Consider the following 14,112-nt stretch of genomic DNA (forward strand, 5'->3'; position numbering starts at 1 on the left):
TGGTTTCTTTTGTCTTTGGGATATATGCCGAGGTCTTTGTCCTTGAAGTTGAGATTGAGGTCTTTGCTGTTGGTAAGTTTGTTGTCTGTAATTTTGGAGGTACGGTTGGTAGTAACGGTACGGTCTCCTATAGTAATATCCTCTTTTGTACTGGCTGAAGTAACGCCTGGATGTTGATGGTGTGTCTGAGGGAGATGTTAATGATTGGACTGCCATATTCTGTTCCTTTATTTGGGAAACGGTTTCTCTGAACTTTTCTCCAAAGAGATTATCAGGCCTACATGGCAAGTTCGCCAATCTGTCATAAACATCTTCCCTTATGCTACTTGCACGCAACCACACTAGACGTCTAGCTGAGATTGAAGTGGCTGAAGATCTGGCAGATGTATCAAAGGCCTCATATGCTGTTCTTAGTAAATGGCGCAAGCCTTCTTGTAAGTCTTGAAAGGGTTGTGGAAGGGGGCCATCCCCATGAGATTTTACAAGGAAAGGTTGAAGTTGTTGAGTAGAATTGAACAAATACTGGATTATATAGAACTGGTTTTGATGTATTTGGGATCCGAGCATGGAGTTCTGGTAAATTTTACGACCAAATTCATCTTTGTCTGGTGGTGTATTGGAATATAGCCTGTTCTTCTTAGCTCCTTTCATTGCTGATTCCACAACATAAGAACATAAGAACATGCCATACTGGGTCAGACCAAGGGTCCATCAAGCCCAGCATCCTGTTTCCAACAGTGGCCAATCCAGGCCATAAGAACCTGGCAAGTACCCAAAAACTAAGTCTATTTAATGTTACCATTGCTAATGGCAGTGGCTATTCTCTAAGTGAACTTAATAGCAGGTAATGGACTTCTCCTCCAAGAACTTATCCAATCCTTAATAGCAGGTAATGGACTTCTCCTCCAAGAATTTATCCAATCCTTTTTTAAACACAGCTATACTAACTGCACTAACCACATCTTCTGACAACAAATTCCAAAGTTTAATTGTGTGTTGAGTGAAAAAGAACTTTCTCCGATTAGTTTTAAATGTGCCACAAGCTAACTTCATGGAGTGCCCCCTAGTCTTTCTATTATCCGAAAGAGTAAAAAACCAATTCACATCCACCCGTTCTAGACCTCTCATGAATTATGAGGAATCTGGACATTAGAATAACAAGAAGTCTACTGCATCCTATACTTGAGGTCCAGTTTTCTGGATGTAGGAGAAACAAGATGCGGAGTATCCCTAGTCTTGTCCATAAGGGATTCCAAAACCTGGTGGGAAAGAAGAGCAGATGGTTCGGCTGGCACTTCTAAAATCTGAAGGATCCCCATAACCTCCTATCTGGGATCCAGGAGTTTTCGGGTTTCTATATTTAGGGCTAAACCCAACTTCTCCAAAAACTGAGAATAAGTGAGATCTTCTGGCGGTGAAGAAGGTTGGGGTTGGTCTTGTGGAGGGTCCAATGGAATTCCCGTAGAACTGCCCGGCGATGAAAGGGGTGAGAGTTCTGCAGATGTTACATGAGGGGAAGGTGGAGGTGAAGCCGAATCCCGAGGGGATGTTTCTCTTTATGGAGAAGCAGGAAAAACATGCGACAATGAAATCCCATGTGTTTCCGAGAGTGCTGGAGGATCATGTGACGGTGGGCCCTGGAAGAAATTCTGTAGAAGGGTAGAAATTTGAGACATTGTTTCTTGGGCCGATGGTCTCTGAGGTGGAATATTGCTCATGTCATCTTTGCATGGCCGCTTGCTTGCAGTAGAGAAGCAATCCTGAGTCAAGAGTGTATGTGGAGAGGCTGACCTCTTCCGAGAGTGGCGAGGCAGGCATTGGATATCTGGTGATGAGTCCCAATTACCCGCTGGTTCCTCTATGGTTATATCAGACAAGACCGAGGAGGGGGAGTGTCGACTCCCTTGTGGAGATGTGGGATATGGAGCAGCGGATCTTGTTGAAGAGGTTGCTCCAGAAGGTGTCACGATATGTTTTGTCTTGGTAGAAGACTTACGGGGTGTCTCAGTTGGTTTTTCTTTTGAAACATGTGACGATGTGTGCAGCTGAGAAGATTTCTTGATTTTATGTGTCGTGTGTGTCGTGTGGTCTTTGTATGCATCGGAGTACATCGTAGGCATTGACGCCTACAATGCGTCGGGTACATCGGGTGAGGCAAGATGGATATAAGACCAATGCAGGGTCTGATAGCGATTGCGTCATAGGCATCAGCCTCGGCTCGGCACTCGACGCACGAGGCATCGACACCGACGCAGTCTTCAGCACGTGGCCTTCCGAAGCTGAATGGGTGCATTGTGGAGCCTCGGACCAGGGTTTTTTCTTACCAGGAGAGGATTGTGTCAATCGTTTGTTGGTCGGAGAAGGGGCATATGATGATGGGTGCCTCAATCTCTCCATTTTCTCGGCCCGTTGGCAAATCCTGCCACAATCTTTACATGCGGCCTGGTCGTGGTCGGGACCGGGACATAAATAACAATTATGTCCATCGGTCATCGACATTATTTTCCCACAAGAGCAGTATTTAAAACCTGGGCTCTTTGGCATGGTGACTAGGCATCTGATTTTTCTATTATTTTCTTTTTTTTTTTGAGGAGATCGAGAGTGCTATACCTGTCCGTGAGGTACTGTGGAAAAACATAGAAACAGCTGAGACACAAAACCCCCATGCATAGCAGAGGCGCCTAAGGCAGAGGAGTAATGTGAGTGCCAACAAGAAATAAACTTTGCATCATGGAAAACATTACAGCAGGGTTTTGGATCAGGAAACCCTGACGACAGTAGGTCTAGAACCTCCTGGATACAGGAAAAAATCTAGAGATGTAAACAAGAGAAGGATTCTTGCACAAGAATGCATAGTTTCCTTCATGTTACAAAACAACCGAAAAAAACAACCGGGGCCCAAGAGCTCCCCAGAAAGAAATCGCGGAAAATAGATATACAAATCATATAACCCCATTATCCTCCCAAAACTCTCATCAACTCGCCCTACACACAACACATACACATCAACCCTCCAAACAGAACCAACAAAATAAATAATCACTAATTCCAAAAATATCCCTTTTAACAGAGACCCCCAAATCCCGATTCCTTGCACCACTTTTCTTACCATGTAGTTTCAAGACAATACACTTATAAGTATCATTTTCCAAAAACAGTTTCAGATAGCAAATTCAAGTGGCAACTACCACTTTTCAAAGTTCAAATCACTCCTTACATGAACTACTTATTGGCTTCAGAAGCCAGCAAACTTGTTGTTCTGTATCCATGTGATGGAAGAGGAGCATTAATCCCCATGCATCTGGACTGGTCTGGCTGGGCTCTTATGGAATGTGATGCCCACAGTCAATACAGACCAACCAGAGGCAATAAGAGATCATTTGCATCTTTTACTAACCTAGCTGTTTTCAGGAGTAAAAATTAAAAAAAAGCAAAATCCTTAGTTTAAAGATTTTATAAGAAATATTTTGCAAACTTTTAAATACTTTATAAGGCATCCTCTAAAGTTCTTATTTCCCCTGCTTAATCCAGAGTTATGACATGAATGCTATAGAACAGTTATTTCTATAACGCTACACGACATACGCAGCACTGTGCAAACATACAAAAAGTCCCTGCTGTTACTTACATTATGCAGAAGGCAAAAATATTATTATTGCCAAGACGGCGACCCACACAGGAGATTTCTGGGTAAGGGTAATGGAACAGAACCTAGAGTTTGAGAGTCAACACATGCATAGTGTTAAAAAAAAAGGTTACAGATAAGATTTTGCTCTGTGACAAACTACTTATTCAGTAGTTTATACAAGAGGAGGGAAACAGTGCCTCTGTGCCAGCTTTCCAATTCAGATGTCTATTGCAACCAAAGCCCCAATATACATTTGAGCATGCTCATGTGGACTCTAGGAGGGGGATAGGATCAAGACGCTAACAACAAGTAAATGTGGAGATCTAGAAATGGATTGGGGTACACTGGTATCCACTAAAGTACGTGGGTTAATTACAATTACTATGAAAGGAAGGAAATCTCTGAAGGTTGGACTTGGTAATACTTCTCATTTGATTCCCTATTGATGAAACTAGTGGCCAAATACATTTTTGCAGATGTTTTGGACATTGGACAAGCTTGCAGTTGCATGCACCACACTCCTGGGTGCATGCAAATCTAGTCAGACCCAATCTGCTGGGTCTGACTAGATTTAAAGCTGCCTTATCTAATGTTCCCTTTTGTTTAGAAACACTTTCTTACCTCGGAAGATGTTTTCTCTTTTACAATGACTTCTGTTTCCTTTACATCAAACAGAACTTCCTAAAAAAAAAGCAGGAGCACATTTTCTGTCAAAAAAGATTTAATTTTTTTTTTTTAAAGCTGTACCTATGTGACCTCCAAAGGCACATGTACACACTTCCCACAACCACCATCCCCCCCTCACACACAGTCACACACATTTCTTCCTCAAATCAAAGTCCTGCCTCTGCATGTCTATTTTTTTTATGATGATGCTTTAGAAACAGTAATACCCATCATTCTTGTCCCTATAATTAGGATCATCCTACTCATACAGACTAACTGCTCTAACAACCCAATGCAGAGAGGCAATAAAAACATCCAATGGACTTTATCCACATCAATTCTGAACATATATCAAATACATAAATACCTCTAAAACATAAATATATAGGAATCTTCCTACCCCATTTGTGTTCTGCAATCAAGCAGAATGATCACACAACTGTTCTAAGCTTATATAAGGTTCTGCTACTACCTTCCTGAACATACCCAGATCAGTCCAGACAAGGGGGTTTGCATCCCTACCAGCAGATGGAAGCAGAGAACAAAAACGTTGATGGCCACTGCTACCTAACCAAAACTGCCACCATGGCAGTCCCTCAGTATTTCTTTGTCTCCAGCAGATGACAGAGGTGCAAACCTGCAGTTCTGACTGAAAGTTGGCATTTGGACATAAGATGGTTGAAGCAGCTCCTCGAGGTGTTAAGTTCCTTGTGGGCATTCCCTCGAATGGAGTCGGGAAAACGAGGGGGTTGGATACCCCTAATGGTGGTAGCCCTGCGGTGCCGGAGACAGTGATAGCCAGGGGACTGGCTCCCTTCTTAGTCTCCGTAGTCCCCTCCTGCCAGCCACTGCCTTGGTAAAGGGAAGTACCCTTTTTGTTCTTCTGTTTAAGTTGGTTTAAAAAAAAAAAAAAGTAAAAAAAAATGAGTAAAGACCATCATCAGCCAGGAGATTTTGGTCGACAGTGCAGTGAACAGGGCGCTGGACAGCAGGAGCTGTCGAGGTGCAGGAGGATGAGGGTTGCAGTGCTGCGGTTTGTTGTTTTCCCCGGCGGGAAAACTTGAACTGTGCAGCTAGATTTTTGGTGAATGTTGCTTGGCCTGCGCAAGCCCCTGCATGCTGTTTGACAGCACGCAGTGCTGAAGATTCCCTTGTGGTACAGCCTGCCTTGGAGCGGGCTTTTCTGGCTGCGTGGCGGTGCAAACCGCATGGCGCCAAACTGTGTATGGCGGTGTGCAGGGCCTGCGGATTCTGGTTGGCCCGACTCAATTCCCATTCCCTCTGCACAGGCTGTGCTTCGGGAGCGGAGGGATCCTCCGCGGCTTGGGAGCTGCGCCAGTAGTGCAGGAGGGGACCTCCCTTTCAACTGGGCCTGTGGAGGATCGTGGTCAGGAGGTTGTTCCTGGCCAGGATGCCGGCGATTCTCCTCCTCCTCTTTCTACTGCGGTTCAGGATACTGAGGATGGCCATGAGGAGGGAGCAGACTTGGGGGGACAGCCTCCTTACACAGTCCTGAGGAGTTCTCCCCGGAATTTGTCCTTCTGCTAGGAAGGGTGCAGGAGTCAAGAGATCCATGGTGCATCATTCTGTCTCGCCCAAAAGGCCAAGGATGGAATTGGCGGGTGGTTCTGGGGATTTAATGAAGCGCCCAGGGCTGCGCCATGCCAGGGTGGACGAAGACCGCAGGGACCTGGATGACTCGGATGAGATACCGGATCCTGCATCACCGCAGGGGGCGGACCTGGATGGAGAGCCAGATGGGGGTCAGATTCCTGATCCTGATTTAAATAAGGATGATCCGAATCTCGATGAGACCGTACCTAAGGGGGATGACCCTTGGGTAGTCTGACTGTTCAAGAAAGAGGAGCTGTGGCTTCTCATTCCTCAGGTGTTGGAGGATTTGGGGGTTAAGCGGACTCAGGAGGACTCGGATAATGAAGGAGTGAATCCGGTCCTGGATGGACTGCGGGGTCCTCCTACGGCCTTTCCATTGCCTAAAAAGATACAGAAGCTGATCAGCTGGGAGTGCGATTTCCCAGAGGTAGGCTTAAAGGTCGGTAGGGCTATAGCGAAGCTTTATCCTTGGAAGGAGGCGCATTTGGATCGCCTAAAGAAGCCTAAGGTAGTTGTGGCGGTCTCAGTAGTGGCAAAGAAGACCACAATCCCTGTTGCAGGTTCAGCTGCGCTTACGGATGTTGAGGACCGCAAGTTGGAGATTCAGCTGAAGCTCATGTTTGAGGTGTCTGCTTTAAGCCTTTGAGCCATGGTGCGTGTAAGCATGATGCAGCGGGCCTGCTAATGCTGGATTCAGAAGGCTCAGGAGCAGGAGTCTGTCGGGATGATCAGTCCCATCCAGTTGGCTTGGCTGGAGGCTGGAGTGGCCTATGTGGCTGATGCACTGTATGATTTGATGTGTACCTCTGCCAGGAGTATGGTCTCGGCAGTGGCGGCACGCTGGCTTCTGTGGTTTCGTAATTGGTCGGCGGACATGTCGTCCAAGGCTCAGCTGTGCAATCTCCCTTTTAAGGGGAAACTGCTATTCGGGGAAGAGCTAGATCAGCTGATGAAATCCCTCAGATAATCCAAAGGAAACAGGCTGCCCAAGGATAAGAAGAGCACTAAGAAGGTCTTTCCACCCTGGTCCCGGTTTCGGGATTCAAGGAAGTTTCGTCCCAGAAGAGGGGCCACAGTCATCAGGGTGTCAGCAGCCCTTTCAGTGCATTGGCAGATCCTCCAGAGGCAGTTCCAATCAGGGGACCAGAGGGGATACGGCCTCACTCCTCGCTGGAAATGGTAGAGGGTAGGTTGTCCCATCTTTATGAAAAATGGATCAAGATCACTGCGGACCGGTGGGTTCTGGAGATCGTAAGAGAGTACTACGCCTTACATTTTTGCTCTCAGTCAGGGAGGCCTTTCTGGAGTCCCACTGCTCATCTCGCAGCAAAAGGGACGCAGTAGAGGAGACTATGCAAAGGTTGCTAAGCTTAGAGGCCATCACTCTGGTTCAGCTGAGTGAGCAGGGACTGGGGGGGTTCTTCATTTATTTCATAGTGCCAAAAAAGGAGGGCACCTTCCATCCCATTTTGGACTTGCAAAAGGTAAATGTAGCCTTACGGGTACCATGTTTCCAGATGGTGTACTGTGTACAGTAATAGCAGCAGTCCGCAAAGTGGAGTTCCTTGCATCCCTGGATCTGATCAAAGCCTATTTTTATATTCCCATTCGAAAAGACCATCAGAAGTTTCTCTGATTCATGGTGCTGAGGCAACACTTCCAGTTTCGGGCTCTTCCCTTCGGGTTGGCTATGGCTCCCCAAACTTTCACAAAGGTGATGGTAGTCGTGGCAGCAGCCTTGAGACAGGGAGGGATCCTGGTACATCCATATCTGGATGATTGACTTATTCGGCAAAGACTTAGGAGGAGAGCGGCTGTCAGTTTAACGAGTGGTGAACACTCTCGGTTCTCTGGAATGGGTGATCAATGTGGTGAAGAGTCACCTGGTGTCATCCCAGTCATTGGAGTATCTAGGTGCCCACTTCAATACCCAGCAAGGGCAGGGAGTTCCTGATAGTGGACAGGTTGAAAAAGTTGCACGAGCAGGTGACACAACTCTTGTGTCTGTCAGTGCCAAAGATCTGGGACTACTTACAGGTACGGGGCTCCATGAACTCAATGTTGGATTTGGTTCCGTAGGCCTTTGCTCACATGCGTCCCTTACAAAGAGCGCTTTTGTCCAGGTGGAATCCGTTGTAGGAGGAGTATTATCTGCCTTTGCCTCTTCTAGGAGAATCCAGATCCAGTTTTCAAGGTGGCTATCGAGGAGCAACCTGGAGAAAGGAGTGGACCTGGAGGCCCCAGACTGGGTGGTGGTGATCACAGATGCCAGCTTCAAGGGCTGGGGGGCAGTGTGCCTGGGTCGGTCTGCCCAGGGTCTTTGGTCCTGGTCGATCAATCATCTGGAGACAAGGGCTGTACACAGAGCCCTGAAGGTGTTCTTGCTGGTGGTCCAGGGACGGATGGTTCAAGTGTTTTCAGACAATGCGATAACAGTGGCGTACATCAACTGCTAAGGGGGGAATGAAGAGTTGCGTTGTTGCTTGGGAGTCTAAGCTATTGTTTGTGTGGGCGGAGCATCTCGAGGGGACTGAGGCCTCCCATGTCGCGGGAGTGGACAACGTGCAGACAAATTTCCTCAGCAGGCAACAGCTAGACCCTGGGAAATGGGAACTGTCCCTGGAATCACATTTGTGTAAGGTGGGATCTTCCTCAGTTGGACGTCATGGCATCGCAGCCAATGCAAAGACCGCAAGATTCTTCAGTCACCGAAGGGAGCATGGGTCAGTAAGATTAGATACTCTGGTGTGCCCGTGGCCGACCAGGATTCTTCTATATGTGTTTCCTCCGTGGCCACTCATTGGTTGAGTGTTACGGCGCATAGAATCGCACCCAGGGAGAGTGGTGCTAGTGGCGCCGGAGTCGCCTCGACATCAATGGTTCGCGGTGTATCTGGCGATCAACGGGCCTCTGCGGTTGGCTCATCTGCCAGGCCTGCTGTGGCAAGGACCCATATTTTCGGATAGCAAAATTGCTTACCTTGTAATAGGTGTTATCCCAGGACAGCAGGATGTAGTCCTCACATATGGGTGACATAATCAGATGGAGCCCTGATACGGAAAACGTCTGTCAAAGTTTCTAGAAACTTTTGACTGGCACAGTGAAGCCACTGAGCGTGCCATGATATTCTCAGCCACAGGGGTCTCCCTTCAGTCTCGTTTGTAGCAGTAAGCGGGAGCGAAAAAATAAAATAATAAAACGTATCAGACCCAACTCCGCAGGGTGGCGGGTGGTTTTCGTGAGGACTACATCCTGCTGTCCTGGGATAACACCTATTACAAGGTAAGCAATTTTGCTTTATCCCAGGACAAGCAGGATGATAGTCCTCACATGGGTGATTAGCAAGCTACAAGCTGAGTCATTCTTGTATTGGACCAATAGCATACAACTTGTGCAACAAGCACAACAACTGCTGTACTGTTGGAAAAAATTAGGCAGCCTGAAATCACAGTAGGATGGATGTAGAAGGAGTTGGTACTATACTAGAAATAAGTTCCTTAAGACAGATTGTCCAAAGGCTGAATCTTGTCTTCCTTCCTTGTCCAAACAGTAATGTGCTGCAAAGGTGTGACGTGAACTCCAAGTTGCAGCTTTGCAGATATCAGCAATAGGCACAGAACGGTAGTATGCTACTGATGTAGACATAGCCCTTACTGAGTGCGCTTTTACTTGCCCTTGGAGAGGAATGCCTGCTTTTTTATAGCAGAATTCGATACAGTCTGCTAGCCAGTTGAAAGAGTTTGTTTTCCCACTTCAACTCCTAGTTTATTTTTGTCAAAAGAAACAAAGAGTTGGGTGGATTTTCTATGGACTGCCGTGCGGTTCAGGTAAAAAGCTAGTGCACGTTTACAATCTAGGGTGTGTAAAACTCTCTCGCCCTGGAGAGAGCGTGGTCTTGGAAAGAAAGTAGGCAAGACTATGGATTGATTGAGGTGAAAATCCGTTACCACTTTTGGTAGGAATTTGGGGTGAGTGCGAAGGACTACCCGGTTATGTAAGAATCTTGTGTAGGGTGAGTATGTGACAAGAGCTTGTAACTCACTGAGCCTCCTAGCAGAGGTAATGGCTACTAGGAAAAATACTTTCCATGTAAGAAATTTTTCAATGCATGTTCTTTTCTTGGTGAGGTAGAAGAGTGTGGTTTTTGTTTTCTGGCTTTTTTCTGAGCCGATTTGACGACCACTGATTGGTGTGGCAATTGCGGTTTTTGGAAACCTGGGGTATGTTGTACCAGGTATGTTGCATCTGTTCTTCTGTTTGCAACCAGTACAGAGCAAGGATGTTCCCATAATCGATGCTGTAGCTCTAGAAGCACTTCATGAATGGGTATTGCCATCACCTCCTTTGGTGCATCCACAAACTGCAACACTTCAAGAGCCTTGTGTCTTGTATCCTCTTCAGTAAGCAATTCAAAAGGAATTGTATCTGCCATTTCCTTTATGAAATTTGAAAATGACAAATCCTCAGGAGGGGTCTTCCTCCTCTCTTCTGGTGGAGAAGGCTCTGACTGTAAATCATCTGTATCAGTGTCAGTGTCTACATCTTCCCAAGGACTGTATTGAGGTTGATAATGTGCCTCAGAAGGACCTGGTTTATGCTTTTGTTGGTGATGTTTTGTCTTAGAAGCAGACTTCGATGGTTTGAGTTGGAATCTGCTTTTGTATTAGAGGAGGCAGCAAAGGCATCGATGGGGAATCGAAAGGTCTCGATGGCAATCGATGGCCAGCGTCGCCCGATGGACCGGGTCGTGAGGACATCGATGGATCCGTGAGTGGCATCGAAGGTAATATCGGTGCCCGGAAGTGTTGAAGGCCCAATGGCCCCGGGATGGAATCTGAGTATCTCCCATCTTCCTCTGATGAGCCTGGGATTGGAATCGAAGGAATCACCGGTGTATGTTTTGGCATCGATGTGTCGATGGCCGCATCGGGGGAGCTGTCGGCGTCATCGGTGTCTGTGCCGGAAAAGCTCTGGTTAATGCGTCGTTTTTATTCAGTAATTATTCAGTTTTTATTCAGTAAAAAAACAATGGTTCTGGTGTCGATGCAGGTGTCGGTATCGGTACCGGTGCTGGCATGGAATGAGGCTGGAATTTTTGGAACGCCTCAACGATGGCTTGCTGGACCATGGAAGTCACTTCTTCCCTGGAGACTGGGACTAGGTCCACTGTCACAGGAGAAGGTGAGACTTGCGCTACTGGTTCTTCCACGACTGAACGTGGTGGCACAGTCTCTAACAACGATCCCGGTGGAGAGCACCTCGGTATCTCGGGTACAGAGGGAAGTGTTGGCTCTAGTACCCGGACTCGCTTCAGCATCGGCTCGATGTCCTTCGGTGCCGATGTGGATGTCGTTCCCTCCAATGGATCGGAGATTGAAAGATGTCGATAGCGTCTTTTTTCACGATGTTCTTTAGATGTCGATAAAGACACTATGGAAGATCCGGATGGGTCGTTGATGGACGGTCATCGGCCCTTTTCTTTCCTCGATGTTTTTCAACAGAGGGTGATGATTTCTTCGGTGACGATGTCAAAGATGACGATAGAGTGAGTTTTTGAAACAGCTTCTCCATTTTATCCAACCAGGCACGCCTGCCCTTAGGTGTCATCTGGGTGCAAGTTGTACAAGCCGGACATCGTGGCCTGATCCCAGTCATAAAACACAAACATTGTGCGGGTCAGTGATCGACATAGTTCGGTTACAATTTGGGCATTTTTTTAATCCGGAGGCCATGTTGGAAATAGGCCGGATAACGGTCAATGGCCTGCGGGTACCGAGTGAAGGTGACAGGAATCAACTGAAAAATGATTCAAAAAAAGTACTCACCGATTACTATGTCGAAGGGTGACCCGAGTGATAAAATTTGTGACTGAAAAGTTATGTTTTCTGTGAGGAAAAAGTGAGGGAAAATCTCACAGAGCTCCTTTTACGCGATGCTTACAGCACCGCGGAAAAAAAGAGACTGAAGGGAGACCCCTGTGGCTGAGAATATCATGGCATGCTGGGCATGCTCAGTGGCTTCACTGTGCCAGTCAAAAGTTTCTAGAAACTTTGACAGAGGTTTTCTGTATCAGGGCTACATCTGATGATGTCACCCATATGTGAGGACTATCATCCTGCTTGTCCTGAGATAACAGGAGGATCTCTTTTGTCTCGTAGTTTGGCTTTTGAAAGGCGGTGCTTGTGCCTGAAGGGATATTCCGAACCAGTGAACTTCACTATGCTCCAGACTAGGAGACCTTCTACGTCTTTGGCGTATGGTAGGGTTTGGAAGGTGTTTGAATCCTGGTGCCTACAACAGAGTCTGGGCGGCGGGAGTCTCTCATATTTTGTCCTTTCTACAACAGGGCTTGTCCAAAGGCCTAGCCTATAGTTCGCTTTGCATTCAGGTTTTGGCCTTGGATTGTCTTTGGGGCAAAATCCTGGGAAGGTCTTTGGACGCTCATCCTGATGTCGTGCGTTTCCTGAAAGGGGTTAAGCCATTTGTGGCCTCCAGTTCGGAAAGTGTGTCCGAGTGGACCCTCAGCTTGGTTTTGCGGATTCTCTGTGGCGCGCCCTTTGAGCCTTTAAAATGAGCTTCCGTGAAGGACTTGACATTGAAGACAGTTTTTCTGGTGGCTATATGTTCAGCCTGTTAGGATTCGTAGGTTTCGTGAACCCTTGGCCCGAGGTGAGGGTTGACACCACCTGTGGGGCTCCTCCCCACAGGTCCTCACCGTCGGGAGGCGAGACCAGCTGTAGCAGGAGGTCAGTGAGTAGTAGCAGAGAGATAGGGCGTCCTGCGTCACAGCCACGTGATCGCAAGAGCTTATAGAGAGGATACTGTGGGGTGCCCGAGGAACGGGGTAGAGACACAGTCTGGAGGGAACCCACAATACTCAGGCTGGACTGGAGATGAGAGTGCCAGCGTGAGAGCCTCCGACAGAGGAGTGCTGGCAGGCCCCGAGGAGTGGGGAGCACAAGATAGGCACTGTAGGTGGAATACAGCAGAGACTGTCCCGAGGTGCGGGACAGCATAGCGAGCGAGGCTATGGTGTGATGATGTAGGCTGACCCGAGGTGCGGGGAAACCCGAGTCAAATCTCCGAAGCAGTGACGTAAGCCGCCCCGAAGAGCGGGGCTGTGCACAGAGGAATCTCTGATAGAGAATCAAGGGCTGCCCCAAGGAGTGGGAAGCCCAAAGTACAGTCTTTATGTAGAATGTGGGCACTACCCCGAGAAGCGGGGAAGCACGAATTACAATCTCTCTGTAGGACGTAGGCACTACCCCGGGGAGTGGGGAAGCACGAAGTACAGTCTCTTACAGAACTTAGGCGCTTGCCCCGAGGAATGGGGAAGCATGGGGTGATGACTCCCAGGCAGGAAGGTGGTCCGAGAGGCAACCCTGAGAAGCAGGGAAGTCGGCAGGCAGGGTCTCTAGAGGCGCTGGCAGGCCCCGAGGAGCGGGGAAGCAAGGAGACAGAGTCCCCAAGCAGAGCACGAGCAGGCCCCCGAGGAGCGGGTACCCAAGCTAGAGTCCAGAGCCAAAGGCAGGTCCGATGCAGGAACCACAATCCGAGGAGACAGGAGCAAGCAGTAGGCGAAAGACTCATTGCCAAGTCAGTTAGCAAGGGGGCGAAGGCTGTCCTTAAGAATCCCAACCTTGTGATGTCATCAGTCGGGGACACCCCCGAGGTTCCCGCCATTGGGCCTTTAAAGAGAGGTCTAGGAAGGCCCAGAGTCAGCGTGGGTGAAGGTGGCGTCCCAGCTGCCATGAGGAGCCTTGCAAAGCCGGAGATGCACAGCGGTGGCGGCTAGCTCTGGCTGCGAGCTGACCCAGAAAGGAGAGCAGACCAACACATATCGAGAGTTGAACCGGTCACAGCCATCTGCGACTGACGGTCATAACACAGCCTGGCGGATTTCTAAGCTTCAGGTGCTTTCTAGTCGCGTCCATTTTTGTGCATTGTGGAAGACAGGGTGACTTTATGTACGATTCCCTCCTTTTTGCCGAAAGTGGTATCTTCTTTTCATGTGAATCAGACTGTTGAGCTTCCAGCCCTTCTGGAATGGTCTCGTAGGTCTCCTCAGGATAGGGAACTGCGGATGTGCATCACACGCTGTTGCATTATTGGAAAGTCAATAATAGCTTTCAGAGGTCGGATCATCTGTTTGTGTTGTTCGGTGGAGCAAAAAAAAGGGAGAAAGCCTCTAAGGCTACGATTTC

General features: G+C 48.0%; 1 protein-coding gene across 3 annotated transcripts in view; it reads right to left on the reverse strand.

Annotated features, from left to right (window-relative positions):
• LOC115090877 overlaps positions 1–14,112 on the reverse strand; it is an 88,363-nt gene that overhangs the window by 36,997 nt on the left and 37,254 nt on the right. For 2 of the 3 annotated variants that reach the window (XM_029600490.1, XM_029600489.1), the window contains 2 exons: positions 4,250–4,309; positions 3,629–3,711 (listed from right to left, as the gene is read on the reverse strand). In XM_029600490.1, coding sequence (XP_029456350.1) covers positions 3,629–3,711; positions 4,250–4,309 — 143 coding nt within the window. Of the gene's footprint in view, positions 1–3,624; positions 3,712–4,249; positions 4,310–14,112 lie in introns of those variants that run through there. The other variant, XM_029600491.1, reaches the window with a different exon arrangement.

This window comes from Rhinatrema bivittatum, chromosome 4 (assembly GCF_901001135.1).
Source record: "Rhinatrema bivittatum chromosome 4, aRhiBiv1.1, whole genome shotgun sequence".
Classification (NCBI taxonomy): domain Eukaryota; kingdom Metazoa; phylum Chordata; class Amphibia; order Gymnophiona; family Rhinatrematidae; genus Rhinatrema; species Rhinatrema bivittatum.